The 18,904-nt window shown below is 36.9% G+C and overlaps 1 protein-coding gene across 2 annotated transcripts in view; it reads right to left on the bottom strand.

Annotated features, from left to right (window-relative positions):
* Positions 1–18,904, bottom strand: part of KDM1A (lysine demethylase 1A) — a 59,274-nt gene that overhangs the window by 20,882 nt on the left and 19,488 nt on the right. Inside the window, exons 3-9 of one of the 2 annotated variants that reach the window (XM_058553184.1) lie at positions 17,300–17,359; positions 11,664–11,797; positions 8,885–8,963; positions 8,156–8,248; positions 6,721–6,827; positions 2,633–2,714; positions 1,590–1,684 (exon numbers count right to left, since the gene is read on the bottom strand). In XM_058553184.1, the coding sequence (XP_058409167.1) occupies positions 1,590–1,684; positions 2,633–2,714; positions 6,721–6,827; positions 8,156–8,248; positions 8,885–8,963; positions 11,664–11,797; positions 17,300–17,359 (650 nt within the window). The remainder of the gene's footprint in view (positions 1–1,589; positions 1,685–2,632; positions 2,715–6,720; positions 6,828–8,155; positions 8,249–8,884; positions 8,964–11,663; positions 11,798–17,299; positions 17,360–18,904) is intronic. The other variant, XM_058553185.1, reaches the window with a different exon arrangement.

Below are 18,904 nucleotides of genomic sequence, written 5' to 3'. Positions count from 1 at the left end.
GTTCTTGGAGTCAGTAGAATTTAAGCCCCTTGAGGGCAGAAAATATTTCTTCAGTGCTTAGAACAGTGCCTAGATTTGGGCAGATGTTCAATACTTGTTGACTTGACTGATTTGTTTTACAACACTCCAGACCAAAAAACAAGGCCTGGATAGATGAAACAAGATTGGAAAAAAAATGAGAGTCCATCATAGTACTCTTTCTACTTTTGCATATATTTGAAAATTCCCATAATAAAAAGTTAGGAAAAAATAATTATTTGTGTATAAGCCCCACTAGACTGTGGGGTCTCATATAACAGGGACTGTCTTATTCATCTCTATATCCTTTAGAGATCTTTGCAGAGTAACAGAATAGAAGTTTACTGAATTGTTGAGTTAATCCCTATTTCACCCTTTTTCTTTCTCTTATTCTATTTGTTTACTCTGCCAGAAGGCTAAACCCCCTCCCAAAAGAACCGGATCCAGGGCCGGCCCCGTGGCTTAGTGGTTAAGTGCTCGCGCTCCGCTGCTGGTGGCCCGGGTTCGGATCTCAGTCGCGCACCAACACATTGCTTCTCTGGCCATGCTGAGACTGCCTCCCACATACAGCAACTAGAAGGATGTGCAGCTATGACATACAACTATCCACTGGGACTTTGGGGGTAAAATAAATAAATAAATAAAATCTTTAAAAAAAAAAAAAAAAGAACCCTGGATCCAGAATGGTGGGGATGGAAAGTCTCTGAAAGTCTATCTTTCTCTGATACGAACCCCATAAAGCCTAAAGGAAGACAGAAATAGGTGAGGATCTCTCATGAGACCTTACCACACAAAATTCAAGAGGTGGGATCCTACCACTTTCAGTAACAACAGCTAAACTGCCATAAACATAGCAAATCTTCTCTTCCTCAAAATATAAAGATGATAATGTGCTTATATCCTGAGAATTGGGGACTCCCTCACTCCTGATAGGGAAGTTGGTAAAACTTCTGCTGAACACAAACTCTTGAATTTCACTCACCCCTGAACATCAGAACTGACTGACATAGTCTAAACCTATCATACAGTTGTTCAACTACTCTCCCTCTCCCATACTGAACATCACTTCCATGCTACTGCCACACTAAGTGTACGAAGCTCCTAACCTCCGCTCAACAAACACTTTAACTGCCCTTAGCAGCTGGGTAAGTACCACCATTTGGCTATTAGCCCATGAAAAACTTGAGCCTACACACACAAACCTGCAGTCATAAAGAGCACGTGGAGCTAAAGCACATGACGAGAGGCACAATACAAAGAAACGAAGAATTAGGTGTCAATTCCACAGGTCTCCTGGAGTAGATGGCCACAGTCAAATAAAAAGATTAACTTGTCTAGCTAGCCTTCAATAAATGTCTAATGATAAATGCCTAAAGAGGCATGTAAGTTTGCATCTATGCAATAATAATCCGTTCCTATATAGTTCAGAATTAATGAACAATCAGAATAACGTCACATCAGTTTCCACCCTCAGTTCATATTTATTGTGTATACTCATCAACACACTTCCCCAAAACTGTTTTCAACTGAACCAAAGAAGTTTTGAAAAGTTCTGTTTGTCCTCAACTTACAGCTTGTCCATTGGCTTCATAAAGTGGGCATTTCTGCTTGATCTTGGCCAGTTCCATATTTACTTGTTTGCTGACCACGGCCATGGGATTCCCTCCTAGAAAAAACTTAAACAATTAAATTCAACATACTTATGAAAAGAGGACAAAAATCCTAAAGCAAAAATATTTTTACTCAAGGCTTAGAGTACGTGAATTATATATCCAAAAAATGCCCCAAGTAAAATAAATATGTAAGATAAGGATAAAGAAAGCAAATTACCTATAATCCCACAAGTTAGTTAACATTTTATTACAAGTCCTTCTAGATTTTATGTGCATAAAATTATAGACATACACACACAAAAGGATCATAACGCATATTTTGTTTTATAATCCTTTTTCAACTTAGCAATAAACTGTGGACGTCATTTCATATTATCATGGAGCTACGTAATTTTTAGTGGCTATTAGTTCTCACTGTATAATAATTTAATCTTCTAATCTGTGGTTTCTAATGTTTCGCTATGCCACCCTAAAAAATGTTCCAAGGGCCAGCCTGGTGGCGCACGCAAGCACTTAAGTGTGTGTGCTCCACTGTGGCAGCCCAGGGTTCGCAGGTTTGGATCCCAGGTGCGCACTGACGCGCCGCTTGTCAAGCCATGCTGTGGTGGCGTCCCATATAAAGCAGAGGAAGACGGGCACGATGTTAGCCCAGGGCCAATCTTCCTCAGCAAAAATAAAGGAGGATTGGCATCGGATGTTAGCTCAGGGCTGATCTTCCTCACACACACAAAAAATGTTCCAAACACAACATACTCCACTTGTCTATTTTCTTAGGATAATTTCCTAGAACTAAATCTGCTAGGTCAAAATGTATGCACAATTTAGATACATATTGCTATATCTTTTCAGGAAGACTATTTGTCAATTTACCTCTCACTAACACTAATAATAGTATCCTAAACCAATATATTTTAAAATTGCATCTATGGCTTTAAAAAATAAGCTTTAACAGTCTTTTGAGTCTCAGATCTTGTTACAGCACAAAACTAAGAACTACTTACCAAGACCTGTTACTACCATGGCTCCAAGATCAGCTACATAGTTTCCTTTGCGAAATGTAGCAACTCGTCCACCTACACGATCCTATTTATCAGAAATTAAATGGCTAAAATCATCAATTCTATTTTAACCATAAGAACCTGGCATTACTATCCCAGGCCTCTGTAAACAAAGGTGTAGTTTAGAGTTTACATGGAGCGCAATGTGGGCACAAAGAACAAATGAAGTTGAACTATTTGAGGAGTAGGAGGTAATGAATGACATATAAAAGGTATAGAATTAAGGGATGTGAGGTAGGAAACAATTTGACAGCTAGAAGACATATTTAGTCACAGGTACTATTATCTCTATACCCAGCTGTCTCTAATACCACTTACTGTACAGGCTGAGCAAGAGACATCCACATAGAAAATATTTGCTCACAAACTCCAAAACTAAATGCCATCTTTCTACCACTGCGTTCCAACTCTTGCCCCCCAGTCCCCAAAGTCAGCTGTGAATGATTTGATAGATGACTCTCTGACAAATGGTGCTCCAGCGCAGTCCCATGACCAGGGGCAGAATGTCTTCTGAGCATGAACCGTTAATAATACCTCTCATTCCTAAATAGTGCCAGGTTTATCTCTGCTGACCAGGGATTTTCAAGTCTGGAGAAACCTTACTGAGCTATAATGATACTTCAATCATGGATAATATGCGAGTACTCTGTAAACTCCAAACAAACAAAAAGGCAAAACAAAAGCCTGTACACTAGATTAAGACTCTACGTGGGTACAGAGAAGGCATTTGACAAGATACAACATCCATTTATGATAAAAACTCTCAATAAAATGGGAATAGAAGGAAAGTACCTCAACATAATAAAGGCCATATATGACAAACCCACAGCTAACATCATACTCAACGGGGAAAGACTGAAAGCCATTCCTCTGAGAACAGGAACGAGGCAGGGCTGCCCACTCTCACCACTCCTGTTCAACATAGTACTGGAGGTTTTGGCCAGAGCAATTAGGCAAGAAAAAGGAATAAAAGGAATCCAAATAGGTAACGAAGAAGTGAAACTCTCACTATTTGCAGATGACATGATTGTATATATAGAAAACCCTAAAGAATCTGTTGGAAAACTGTTAGAAACAATCAACAACTACAGCAAAGTTGCAGGGTACAAAATCAATCTACAAAAATCAGTTGCATTTCTATATGCTAATAATGAACTAACAGAAAGAGAGCTCAAAAAGATAATACCATTTACAATTGCATCCAAAAGAATAAAATACCTAGGAATAAATCTTACCAAGGAGGTGAAGGACCTATACAATGAGAACTACAAGACACTATTGAGGGAAATCCACGATGACATAAAGAAATGGAAAGATATCCCATGCACGTGGATTGGAAGAATAAACATAGTTAAAATGTCTATATTACCTAAAGCAATCTACAGATTCAATGCAATCCCAATCAGAATCCCAATGACATTCTTCACAGAAATAGAAAAAAGAATTCTAAAATTTATATGGGGCAACAAAAGACCCCGAATAGCTAAAGAAATCCTAAAGACAAAGAACAAAGCAGGAGGCATCACAATTCCTGACTTCAAAACATACTACAAAGCAATATAGTAATCAAAACAGCATGGTACTGGTACAAAAACAGACACACAGATCAATGGAACAGAATTGAAAGCCCAGAAATAAAACCACACATATACGGACAGCTAATTTTCGACAAAGGTGCTAAGAACATGCAATGGAGAAAGGAAAGTCTCTTCAATAAATGGTGTTGGGAAAACTGGACAGCCACATGCAAAAGAATGAAAGTGGACCATGTGCTATCGCCATTCACAAAAACTAACTCAAAATGGATCAAAGACCTGAAGGCGAGACCTGAAACTATAAAACTTATAGAAGAAAATATAGGCAACACACTATTTGACATTGGTTTTAAAGGAATCTTTTCGGATGACATGCCTACCCAGACTAGGGAAACTAAAGAAAAAATAAACAAGTGGGACTTTATCAGATTAAAGAGCTTTTATAAGACAAATGAAACCAGAATCAAGATGAACAAACAACCAACCAGCTGGGAGAGAATATTTGCAAAACATACATCTGACAAGGGGTTGATCTCCATAATATATAAAGAACTCACACAATTGAACAACAAAAAAACAAACAACCCGATCAAAAAATGGGCAGAGGAAATGAACAGACACTTCTCCAAGGAAGATATACAGATGGCCAATAGGCACATGAAAAGATGCTCAACATCACTAATCATCAGGGAAATGCAAATCAAAACAACACTAAGATACCACCTCACGCCCATTAGAATGGCTATAATCACCAAGACAAAAAACAACAAATGTTGGAGAGGATGTGGAGAAACAGGAACCCTCATAGACAGCTGGTGGGAATGCAAATTGGTGCAGCCTCTATGGAAAACGGTATGGAGATTCCTCAAAGAATTAAAAATAGAGATGCCCTATGATCCAGCCATCCCACTACTGGGAATCTATCCAACGCACCTGAAATCAACAATCCAAAGAGGCTTATGCACCCCTATGTTCATTGCAGCATTATTCACCATAGCCAAGAAGTGGAAGCAACCTAAGTGTCCCTCGACTGACGACTGGATTAAGAAAATGTGGTATATATATACAATGGAATACTACTCAGCCATAAAAAAAGACAAAATCGTCCCATTTGCAACAACATGGATGGGCCTGGAGCGTATTATGTTAAGTGAAATAAGCCAGAAAGAGAAAGACAAACACTGTATGATCTCACTCATATGTGGAATATAAACCAACACATGGACAGAGAAAACTGGACTGTGGTTACCCGGGCAGTGGGGGTGGGGGGTGGGCACAAGGGGTGAAGGGAGTCATATATGGGGTGATGGACAAACAAAAATGTACAACCCAAAATTTCACAATGTTAGAAACCATTAAAACATCAATAAAAAAAAAAAAAAAAAAAAAGACTCTACATGGGTAAAATCATAACGATCTCATAATTCTTTACTGTATTCTTAGTAAACAGGACATGGAAGGCACAAATGTTTTCTGAATTAATGAATAAAATACTGTTTTTAGTAAGACTATATCAGGAATTATTTAATTTTGATTTCCCTATACTCTATCTGAAAAGAATATTTTAAAAAATTAACACTTATAGGGGCTGGCCCTGTCGCGTAGTGGTTAAGTTTGGCACCTTCTGCTTCAGTAGCCCAGGTCCGCAGGTTTGGATCCCGGGCACGGACCTACACCATTCATCAGCCACACTGTGGCAGCAACCCACATATAAAGTAGAGGAAGACTGGCACAGATGTTAGCTCAGGGCTAATCTTCCTCAGCAGAAAATAAAAATAAAAAAAAAAAGCAATTTATAAAAAGCAATTTGGATTGCACTGTACAATACATTCTGAAAGCTTTCATAAAATTTTAGATTGTTTAGGTTACCAGAGAAATGTTTTTTTTTTTTAAATGCTGGGAGTCCAGGGAGGCCTTTTAAGCCACTGGAAGATAATTAAATATTAAAAATTACTCACGAAAATAATCTGAATAGTAGCATCCTAACATGATGTTCCTTTTCCACTCTGTGCCATCACCCCTTTCGTCTGTCAGTTTCCATTTCTCTCTCTAGGACTAGTGATAAGGGAACCAATGTCTTGGTTTCATCAGGCCCTAAAAGACAGCTGCTGCCTGAGAAGCAACTCCTTTTCCTTTACTATCAAACAGGGAATACAATTCACTCTGTTCCATCACTAAAAATAACTGCCTCCTGCAAAGGATATCACCATGAAGGCCCCAAATTTGCAAGTTAACTGCAAGAAACAATGCCCTGAAAAAATCCATCAAAGGGCTATACAGATCATGTACAAACTCTAAATACTCACTGAGCACTTTTCTAAGTTTTACTGTCAAAATCACTTTATCCAATATAAATAACCCTATCCAAAATACTTTGAGTATTATACAAATCAATTTGGTTTAATTCAAGTTGTATGATTCCTTAATCCACAACAGATAATTTCCTTACCATATTTCCATTAGGTCAGCCTTCTAAACCCAAAACAAAATTCTTACCCTGGCTTCCAGAAGTGTGACATCCATTCCGAAACTTTGTAATTGACGAGCTGCTGCCAAGCCTGAGACCCCAGAGCCTATAATAATTACCTTTCCTGTCTTTTTAGCTAAAAACAAAAAACGAACAAAAATTAGAATATTTTGTTGTAGGTTTAAGAGTTTGTATATATATATTTTCTTATCATGGAAACCTCTAGGTTCTTAGCATGTCATGACGTCTTACAAAGTAAACAATTGAGACACTTATTTTCAAAATATGTAAACTATCTGAATACAAAGTAGCAAACATCCGAAACTTACAAACTTTAATTCAGTGTTGAAAATTAATAAATGAGATCCTCTATCTTAAGATTTACTTTCTTATTACCTCAGTCATATGCTTCAGTATCTGTGACCCTTGGTTAACTTATCATGAATAATCTACTTCATTTACCTCACTATTATGCTAGGACAATTTGAGCAGCCAACTTACTTATTCGTTTTTTGTGTGTGTGTGAGGAAGATCAGCCCTGAGCTAACCTCCATGCCAATCCTCCTCTTTTTGCTGAGGAAGACTGGCCCTGGGCTAACATCTGTGCCCATCTTCCGCCACTTTATGTGGGATGCTGCCACAGCACGGCCTGACAAGCGGTGCGTCGGTGCGCGCCAGGGATCCAAACCCAGGCCGCCAGCAGCGGAGCGCACGCACTTAACCGCTACACCATGGGTCCGGCCCCCTACTTATTCTTAAAGCTATTTTCTTTAAGTTCTATTCCTGTAGTCTTTAATATTCCTTTTTGAAGAATTATTAAAGCATCAAAAATGAATGTATCATAAATAAATAAATAAATGTATTAATTCTCAAAATAAATAGTATTTAAAAAATAGAAATGCAACCTTTAGCAGTATAAAGAATTGGTCAATGAGAGAAAACCTCAAACTTCCTGCTTTCATAACTGACTTCTTCCATTTTTAACAAAATTTTTTTATTCTTTTCTTCTCCTTTTTTTTTTCTTTGGTGAGGAAGATTGGCCCTGAGTGAACATCTGTGCCAATCTTCCTCTATTTTGTATGTGGGACACTGCCACAGCATGGCTTGTTGGGTGGCGTGCAGGTACACCCCCGGGATCAGAACCCACAAACCCCGGGCTGCCAAAGTGGAGCACACAAACTTAACCACTACACCACCGGCCCAGCCCCTTGATTTTTCTTAAATTGGAAATTCAGTATCTTTTACACTAAGTATTTATCAAAGCAGAAATTATAGGAAATGCACAATGATAATGAGATTTTACTTTAAACTTGACTTATAAGAAGATAAACTTGGGAATATTCTGACTCCAAACATAGATTTAGAAATCAAAATAAAATACCAAAAGCCTCCTGGAAATAAATAATAAAATAGAGTCCTAGAATCGTAACTTAAAACCATGAAATTCATTGGCCGGGTCCTTACTTGGGAGGGGTTTTATCCTCTTATAGATGCCGAAATTGATAAGACCGTGACGCTCTAGATAGCTGTGAACTCTGTGGACAAGCACAGTATCACCTACAGAACAAACAAATTTAAAACATGTTTATATTTTTAGCAGTTTAAATAGAAAACTCTTTAATTCTATTTCTCCATCATGAAGTCATTCTATGTATCTTTTCCATGAGCTGCAGGTCATACGACTCCTTGAGAAAAGTGATTCTTAGAATGATTAGTGTCTGAGGTAGTCTGAAATGCGTATTACACAATTTGGAACTTTTAAGAATGACAATCCATTATAGATAAAATGAAGGACAAAACCAACCCTTTTAAAAGTAGTATTATGCTCATTTACTTTGGCAAAAACTTTACAAGACTTTGTTGGTAGCAAATGGGAAATGAGAAATCCAGAGAGCCAGCCAACTGAATGCCAACAAGTACTCCACGGATTAAAGTTGGAACATAGGTCTGGAGAAATTATTAGCAATCTCTCGAACCCACTCACCACGTGTCAACACAATTTAAAAACCAGAAAAACAATTACAAATACGCAAAATAGTTTTTCTCCAAGGCTCATTTTTGCATAGCACAAGTGGAAATAAGATGGAAATATGAAAGAAAAAATTCATTATCAAGGAACTATGAGCCTCCTGGAAGGAAATATCAATTTTCACAATCCTGTCCAAAACTAGTCCCATTGAACACACTACTTACTGTTGTACGGTGCTTCTAACTGTTGGAGAGTAGCCTCAAATGTCAGCTGAATCTTTGGATTGTCCAACCACAACTGCAACTGTATTTAAACAATACAAATTATATTACACACAAATAAACATATACCACTTGACCACTTTAAAATATCTTTTTAACTCTAAGGCCCTAAGTATGGGCTTTCCATTCATTGCAACATTGGTTATACTCCTGACAAAGACACTCACAAAACACAAAACCATGTCAAATGAGTGAATTATTGAAGAAGCTGGAAGATATTTAGTCTAAAAAAGAAAAATACCTAGTAAATTGCCAACATCATACAGCTGGTAGGGAGCAACTAGGATTTAAACCTGGGTTACATGACTCCAGAGATATGAATAGATAAAATCCACAAAAATCAAATGATCAATTAGATATGCAGAGGTTGTGGGAAAAGAGGTGCCAAGGATAACACCACAAGTTTTGGCCTGCACAACTAAATGAGCTGGTATGCCACTCACTAAACAAAGGTCACTGAAAGAAGAGATAATAACTTTAGTTTCAAGACAACCCAAAGGAGATAGAACATTGGCATCTAGATATATAAGCTGGGGCTCAGAGGAGAGTAAAGGTCTGGAGATGTTTGCTTATGGGTGATAACTGAAGTCCTATGTGTAGAAGAGGACTCCTGGGGGAAAAAACAGGGGAGAGAGGAGAGGACCTTAAGGAGACTTAAGGAACTTCAACCAGTTCACATAATGGCCTGTTGTTAAGGATAAGCCTACAAAGCAGTCAGAGAAGACAAGGAGGCAGGAGAAAAATCAGAAAACTGTGTTAAGCTAAGGGAGTTGTGTGTTTAAGATAGGAGTGGTCAGTTATTTCAAATACTGTTGAAAAAGCAGTAAGAGGAGGAATTAAAACATTATAGTACAAACAATGGGCTCTAACATGAATTCTCTTCAAATTGAATATACATCTGCAAAATGCAAGACCAACTAAATACCACCATATTTAAGTCTTAGCTAAAAATTAATAATGACTGCTCCACAGACAAGTTTCAATGAAGGAGTTAATTTGGTTATGTGTAAATAAACCTAATTACAAAGAGATATGACCAAATCCACATGCATCCTCTACTTTTCTCTGAGGCCACTATCAGGGGAAAATGGAATTCCTGGAGTACACACTGGGCCCAAGGGCCTCACTCCTCAGTACAAGCCTTCTTCCTCCTTCCATCCTATAAAATAAAGCTCAGGTCATAGGTTCTAATTCAAATAACCCTCAAGTTGTGATTTTAAAATCTGGAAGCAAAAGATGTAGTTTAAAATGAGAGAACTGATACAATTCTTACAGGAGAGAATGACTTAACGTTCTGTTTTACAGCCAGAAACCACAACCCTAACCTGGGCCAGTCCTTCCCCAAATCTGGACTTGTGGTCACAGAAAATGAATTAGACAAAATAGAGATCACTGTAAATCCACCACTCAAACTCAGGTAAAAAGTAAAAACTCCCCTCAGATGAAACAAACAAAGAAAACGACAATTTTGTCGAGAAAATCCACTTAGATCAAACATTGATATGCTACACACAGAAGCTGATTCAATTATAAGACAAATCAGCCTCAGAAATACACATTAAGAATCTTTCCATTCACTTTTTAAAAAATCACCGTTTTTTCTTCACAAAAAAGAACCTTTATTCTGTACTACAAAAACCCAGTATAACCTACCAATCATTCTAGCTAAATGACATTTAACAATCCAAATTTAGCAGTGTCTTTGCAATCTAACAGCCAAAATAAAGAAGTCAGTGGTGGCTAAAAAGCAGACATGCTAAAATGACATCTCTGAGCTATATTCAAAATAGCTGAAATGACAACACAAATTTCTTCTACTTTGTATCACCCTAGAGTATAATGGATATGTTCTGAATAGTACCTTGCTCTTCTCTACTCTACAGCCGAAGAATTTCTGATGAATAAAGGACATAAAAGAAAAATTCACAGAAGATATACAAATGACTAATAAATGTGAAAAAGCAGTCAGTCTAAGTCATCAAAGAAATGGAAAATAAATGGAATGGTTTTGATCTATTACAGCAGCAGTAATTATCGTTTTCATAACAAAAACAGGAGCAGGGCAACAGGCGTGTCAACTGGTTCAGCCTCTCTGGGAAGCAATCTGACAACAAGGATCACAACTTAAAAAGGGTTCATACTTTTTGACAAGGTAGTTTTCCTTCTAGAAATCTATCATAAGAAAATAATAACCAGAGATAGAGTCAAGAATGTATAAAGCTGTTCAGAGCTTAATAAGGCAAAAAATAATTAAACAGGACATTTAAATGCCCAACAGCTAATGTATGACCCAACTGTTGGACAAAATCTCACGCAGACATTAAATCAATCACTGAGCCAGAGGTGGAGGTTGAACCAGATGAGCAGAATGGAATAAGGGTCTCTCTTACCCTGGGAAGGAACGACCAAGTGATTCTAAAAGTATATTTTAAAGAAATGTCTAAATAAAGATTCTTATTCTGTGTTTATGAGGTTGTGAGGAATGAAAAGGATCCAAAGAAATGCACGGAAGTAGGATCTCAATTTTGTGAAAACAAAAATTAAATATACACTTTTAACAATATCTGAAGGAAAAAAACAACTAATTTTTAACAATGGTTATCTCTGGATAATAGTTTTATAGACAATTTTAAAATTCTTCCCTATTTTTCCCTGTATTCTCTGTAAAAGTAATACGCACTTTTTCCAATCCAGGTGGAAAAAAGCTGACATGGAAACTTACTGTGCGGTTTCTAATGAACAGAAAAACCTTCTGGGTCTGCTGTGGTCCACTGATGATGTCTGGAAAACAGGCTGCTTCTTGAGAAGTCATCCGGTCATGAGGAAGTCTACTCTGGAAAGCTGCACCCTCCACACCTAGCAAAGAAAGTGAAGGACGTCTGGGAAAAGTGCAAGTGAATACAAAACCAGGCATAATGATTACACCTCAAACTCTTTTTTTTGCCTAAAGAACCTCTGTAAAGCTTTGCCTCATTCAGACTGATCTCACCTTTTTTAAAAAAAAAGGCTTTCAATTTGCACAAATGCTAAAACATCCTTAAAATTTAGTCACTCTTTTGAGCTTAACATTCCAAAAATTGCAGTTTACTGATGAGTGAAACAATATACCTTATAAGACTTAACAAGCCATTTAGAATATTTTCTTCAACCACAAAATAACTTTTTGATATCAGATACTCTAATTAAAATCACCATCACTGATAATGTACAATAAATTTTAAAACTAAGGAACCGGAATAAAGGAAAACACACTAACAGGAAAGTAAAAGAGGCTATGGAGACAAAAACACAGTCACATGACTTCTTTTAGGATTACAGCAGGGAACATGAAGAGGACTCTAAGGTTTAATAACCAATAGTATGAAATACATGATCTGGTCAATGGTACCATCCATTAGTTCTCATAGTTCAATGCTGGCAAGCAGTGAGAGAAACTAAGCAGACTACAATAATGAGAGAAAAAAGCAAGGAATTTACATTTTCTGGCAGAAACATTAGAAATGCTTTACTCCATATTGTAAATAAAATATGTTACTACATATACTATAAACTACATATGTATACACTATATACTACAAGTAAAATATATGTTATTTTGAAACTCTTAAAATTAGTTATTAAACTGATATTTTTATAAGCTGGTAGTTAAGTATATCTTTATACGATGTCCTCAGAAATACATTTACATATATTTTACTTGTACTTCTAAAATCACCTTATAAAGATGTACCTAACCACCAGCTTATGAAAATATCAGGACACAATTTAAAGAGTTTAAAATTCAATACGATTGAATTATATATTAGTAACAAAATAGGCACCAGATATCCATATTTAATCATTTTAAAGCACATAAAACAAGAAGTTGGAAGCACTGATAATGGAAGCAAAATTAAAGGAAAGGCATTAGTAAGATTAGGAGAATAAAAAGAACAAGACAGGTAAAGATGTAACTTAAAAAATTATAGCTAAGCTATGGGCCGGCCCCGTGGCTTGGTGGTTAAGTGCGCGCGCTGCGATGCTGGTTGCCCGGGTTCGGATCCCGGGTGCGCATCGAGGCACCACTTCTCCGTCCATCCTGAGGCTGAGTCCCACATGCAGCAACTAGAAGGATGTGCAGCTATGACATACAACTATCTACTGGGGCTTTGGGGGGAAAAAATAAAATAAATAAAATCTTTAAAAAAAAAAAAAAAAAAAAAATTATAGCTAAGCTATTGAGGTGCTGTTTCCACAAAGACATTCAAACATTACCGAGAAAAAAATGATGATTAACGAGAGTTCAAGCAAAAATGTCTAATGCTAATATGGGCTGCACATTAAGAATTAAGAGTCACTGTTCTTGGAGACAAGCCGAAAAATCTATCCATTCACAGTAGACAAGGAGGGGACGAATACTGTGTTCACGTTACTAAATGAATCAACAATCCTCACATTTAATGAATCGCAACCTAAAATTAAAGACTGTCAGGAGAGTTACTCCGTAAGGAAAAAAATAATCAATTAGAGCCATGTTGCTGAGGGTGGAGCGTGAAATTAAGGCAAGAAAAGAAGAAATGCTGACTATCAGGGGTATAGGTTACCTTAGTAACGTGAAATTTTCTAAAACTATACAGCTTTGATGTTCCCAGTCCCCTAGCTCCAAATCAAAATAAACTAAACAAATAGAAAACAAAACCAAGACCCAAAACATGTCACATTATAAGGAGAATTATCTACACAATAATCCTGAGTATTTGGACTAAATATCTCTTAATTGGTTACTTCTTGGTTTATCTCAGGAGTGTATACTATTAACACGAAAACCAATGAACTCTATAAACTCTATTTCTCCCTCTCATAAAGAGGGATAGTTTTCTTTCTTAGCTATATTATCTTCTATATGTTTAATAAGTGGTCATTGAAGATCAATCCTACTGCAAAATACTACTGTCCATGACAGTCAGAAAAACCAAGTAGAAGAAAAACACTAAATTTTATATTACATTTGGCTTCTCATTCCACGTGTTCTTATCATCAAAAATCATTCTAAAATAGTTGGCTAACTTTGGGAATCTTCAAAACATGTAACAATTAAGAAATTTTAAGGGCCGGCTCCGTGGCGTAGCAGTTAAGTGTGCGCGCTCCACTGCTGGCAGCCCGGGTTTGGATCTCGGGCGTGCACCAATGCACCGCTTGTCAGGCCATGCTGTGGCGATGTCCCATATAAAGTGGAGGAAGATGGGCACAGATGTTAGCCCAGGGCCAGTCTTCCTCAGCAAAAAGAGGAGGATTGGCATGGATGTTAGCTCAGGGCTGATCTTAGTCACACACACACAAAAAAAAAAAAAAAAGAAATTTTATTTATATAAGTCATGTGGCAGTTTTAAAGTATCTTTAAATAAAACATCAAAAGTTTAACAAAAGGAATTCCAGAAGCCAAAAGTTGAGACATTAATACGTGTGGAATAATATTCTTCTCCATCTCTATCTTCTACATAATACCTAAAAAAAACCCCTAGTTATTCTTAAATACTTTATCAATATTCTTAAAATGAAAAATAATTTCTAAAAACTCTCAGTAATTATCTCCTTCCTTTTGGTTTTTAGGGATGAAGAATTATTTCAAGGAAGAAAGACCATTAACGAAATCAAGGTGAAAAGCGCACAAGATAAAAATCTAACCTTTTTTCAAAGAAACAAAAAATGTTAATTTGGAACCTAAAATGTTCAGAAGCTAAATCAAAACATCCTTTTTATAGGATATTTCCAAAATGAACTAACAGACCACTCTGGATAATCTAACTCATAAGTATCTCCTTTAGAGAGAAAAACCTTAAAGACATCCTTACTAAAAGAAGTACCAGTAGTACATATAATTCAGAAGTAATTTACACTTGGCTCTGAAATATAGTTTTATACTCTGGTGTTTGTTTTATACTTTAAGAGAATCTGGTATTCTGGAAATTTAGAATGTTTCAAAGATGCTATCTTAATTTTTTAAAAGCCCCAAGGCTGCCTACATACCAATCCTGCCCTCTTCAATTCCTCTTTCTCACCACTTCACACAGGAAATTCCAGCATCACCTTTCAAAATGCAGTCATGCTAAAGGAGAACTGCCCTTTCTAATGGTCTGACTGGCTCACACTTGAAAACACAGTAGAAGTAGTTAAATATTTAAAGGAATAATTTAGGCCTTTCCAGTTAGATCAATCAGAGAAGCAGAAAAGAGGAGAGGGAGGTGAGGATACAGGCCGTCTATTCCATGAAATCATTTCCTCCCTGATTCTGATATGATACAGGTAGCATCTTGAGTAGAGTAAGGTAACAAAGATATTAAAATTAACAGAAAAGAAAAGAAGGTCTCCATGAGTTACTTGCCTTTTTTCTCTCATAAAGTAGATAAATTAACTATAACTAGATTTCTAGCTGAAGAGTGAAGACAAAAGCCTGATATGATCTACAATAAAGGACTACTTAAGATTAGTAAACTAGAGATGCACCATATCCAGTCCTATAATAGTTTAAAAAGAATAAGGGGAGAGGAGAGAAAAAGAAAAAAATGAAAATCATGATTTCTTACGCTTTAGATTTTTTACTTTTAGGGTAAACACACATTTAAATACTTCTATGAGGGAAGAATGTAAGGAATAGTCTATGTATAAGAAACAAGACCTCTGGGTTCTCATCCTCCAACTGCTGGTGTATCCCTGGTCGGGTCATTTAACTTTGTGTTTCAGGTCCTAATCCATATAACAGGGGTGATACAATACTATCTATTTGAAGGCAGGAAGCTAGACAAGATGACCTCAAGTTCCCTTCTAACTTTGAAGATTTAGGATGTATACACCAACTTGATGTGGATTTTAAAAAGTCAAGATATGATCCTGGTCCCAAGATACTCACGAGGGTCATTTGGCTTTATTAAGAGAAGAACTTTGATCACTTATAAGCACATGTTTCTAACTGTGATTGATCATCCCACAAATGCATGCTTCTGAACATGACCAAGATCTGAAGAGAGATCTTGAAGAGCTCAGAACAGTCACCACCATTCCTGGAAACACGTAAAACTCTTGTTCTACTAATATTAAGTCAGCAGCACCACAGTTTTATATGAAAGTCTGCTTTTACTTTCAGCAATACAACGTATTATTTACTTAAGCAAAAGAGTAAATTTATTCATGTGAAAACAAAACAAAAAGCAACAAGAAAACTCATTTCTTCAAGATTAAAGCTCTAAAGTCTATCCCTGATCCTCAACAGTTCCACGGAAGATCCAATTGTGCATCATTTGATGAATAGCGTTCTTGAAGGTTTACCTGCCACAGACAGAGACTCTGGATGAGGCTTTTAACTCCTCTAAGATAACCATGCACGGATTATCAACCTCCAATCCTTGAGATGGCGTTTAAAGAAGTCTACTTCTAACATTCTGGATCCCCTAAATACTAATTTCTGTCTTAACACTGAACTATCTTTGATCTGAGAGAGTAAAATACAAATATTCCCTTGACCTGCTAGACACAAACTGCAATAGACAATTTTAAAGTAAACTTAGTCGAAAACTGACAAACTACAAAAGTGAAGTAACACCTACTCCAATTCTATCAAAATGTATACATAACCAGCTTTGAGCACTGGAACACACAAAAACATCCTTTAAGAAGCAAAGGATGAAATCCAGACATACTCCTTTGGATTCCTGGAACAAACTTGAACTGCTCCAGATGGACCCCTATAAATCATTTAACCCTCTACTTTTTCCTAGAAGTAAAAAATCTCATAGTTTGGTCTGAAAAGAAAGAGTATTTTGAGCAGATTTTTTAAAAAAGTTAACATTCATGTGAGAAACAAACTGTTTAAACTGCAAAATGATTAACTATGTAATGTTAATTGAAAAAAATGTACCCAACACCACGTAACAACCATTTCTAAAGAGTCACTTGCCTGCATAAATCCTCTAACTAGTCCTAGAATGCCTTTTTCGCCCTATTTTTTTTAAGGCTTTCAGCCTATGGCTTCTCTTCTCTGTGTATACAGCTGTATTTCCTTTTAAAGGTCCCACAATTCCTAAATCTATGTTTTATATTATGTTTACTGTTACTATAAAGGCTGCTGGGGAGAAAAGTACACGCCATCTCCTCAAAAACATGAAGAAGAGCGGAGGGCTGAGATCGGCCTGAGGACTTCAAAAGGTTTTGCTTGCCTTTGTTCTGGCTACACTCTTTCTTATTATACTGCTCTGTCCTGTGGGTTCAATTTCCCCTGCGCTTCTGGCTAAAATGTGGATACCACAGCCAAAAACACTTGCAAGCATCAATCCCTGATTTGGCGGCTCTTGCTACTAAGTGGCAAGCATCTAATGCCACCCTCACCTGATGCTTGGCCGTCTCCATACCCTCCAGAACTGTCGTCTTGAAGTCCTCCTGCTTGCCCTGTGGAAGGAAAGAGGAGAACTCAGGGACCTTACTCCATAAATTGAGATAATATCTGGACATCAAGGTCTAATAGTTGGCGACTCACGAATTCACCACCAACTAGTAAACCATATTCAGAGAGCTCCTTCTTCTGGAATCAAGACCCAGAGAATCACATCATAGTCTTCCAAATTCTGGTCAGGAAATTGCAACTTTACATGCTGATTCTTGTTGAAAGGTAGTAGAACAAAGTACACAGTATTTCTAATCTAAATCCTTGCTGTCAGTTTCATTTACTAGTCAAGGTTGGATGGGGGAGGGGGAAGGGATCCAAATGTCTTTTACTACTCATTGCTAGACTAAGAGTGGGTGTGACATTAGCTCAGGATCTGGAGTTGCAACAATTCAGCATCCGCTCAATCTCTTTATCTTTACTTTTCTATCTAAAAAGAATATGTATAAGACAACAAGCAAAAGATATAATTTTAAAGAAAAATTCTCCCCTTGACTTTAAAGCAAGGACTATAACTAAAAGATTCACTTCCAAAAGAAGTTTCATTTACTGTACATACTAGACAGTGCTAGATCTGAATGTGCCAGTGCTTCCTTAGCAAACTTTAAAACACCACAAGATGACCTGCAGTCATATGCTAAGTACTGTAGATAGACAGACACACGGGGGGTGGGGGAGGTAGTGCAGGCAAAATCTTGGGGGAGCTTCTACCTCAACCTACACAATAAGCCTGCTAAGACATTTTCTTCATTGATTAATGTATAGATTAACCTCAAGTATCAACTTGAAAGTTCAATCTGAGAAACTCAGGATAGATCCTCCAGACTCTTTCAAAATCTATCACCAAGACAGATGCTATGATCTTCTTAAGCTTCTAGCCACCTCATACACTATGGGAAAACTACAGTGTGATCTTTGGAAGATATGAAAACACCACTGCTCAATGATTTAAAAATGCACAAGCTTCATTGAACAGTTTATTTCAAAAGAATCTCAACCAGAAAGCAGACTGATTATCCCACCATTTGAGCTAAGAGAGAGCAGCAAAGTGAACTAACATAGCACCTTTACTGTAAGAAGGCTCCCAGGTCTGTGAGACTTAAGATGATATCTTCATCTTTAAGTATATGAAAGTGTTTAGATATAAATGATTTTTGACAATATTAGAATGTCTTGCTAGAAGGTATATGCTCTTCTTTGAAGGTAGAATAGAATCTCATTCTAAAATTATTTCATTATGCTCTTGTCTAAAGGGACCTTTAGGTTCTAGAAGGTTATGCTTCTCAGACAAGGCACAAAGTATATGATTTGTTATTTACAGCCTTTGGAACAGGGCACAGAATTAGGAAGAGATGACTCCAATTATGAAATGCAATCTGCAAACTTATCTTGAAAATGCAGGCCCTACATTTTAAATCGTACTTTTGAAGTTTAAATCAAAAATGTTCATTTTTAATAACTTCTGAATTTAATCATAAAAAATCTTTCAGAGTTAAAAAAAATTGTTGTCATTGGTTTGTTTGATTCCAAATAGAACCAAGCTAGATCAG

The sequence above is a fragment of the Diceros bicornis genome, chromosome 13 (assembly GCF_020826845.1).
Source record: "Diceros bicornis minor isolate mBicDic1 chromosome 13, mDicBic1.mat.cur, whole genome shotgun sequence".
Lineage (NCBI taxonomy): Eukaryota > Metazoa > Chordata > Mammalia > Perissodactyla > Rhinocerotidae > Diceros > Diceros bicornis.
This window is presented reverse-complemented; position numbering and strand designations above follow the sequence as displayed.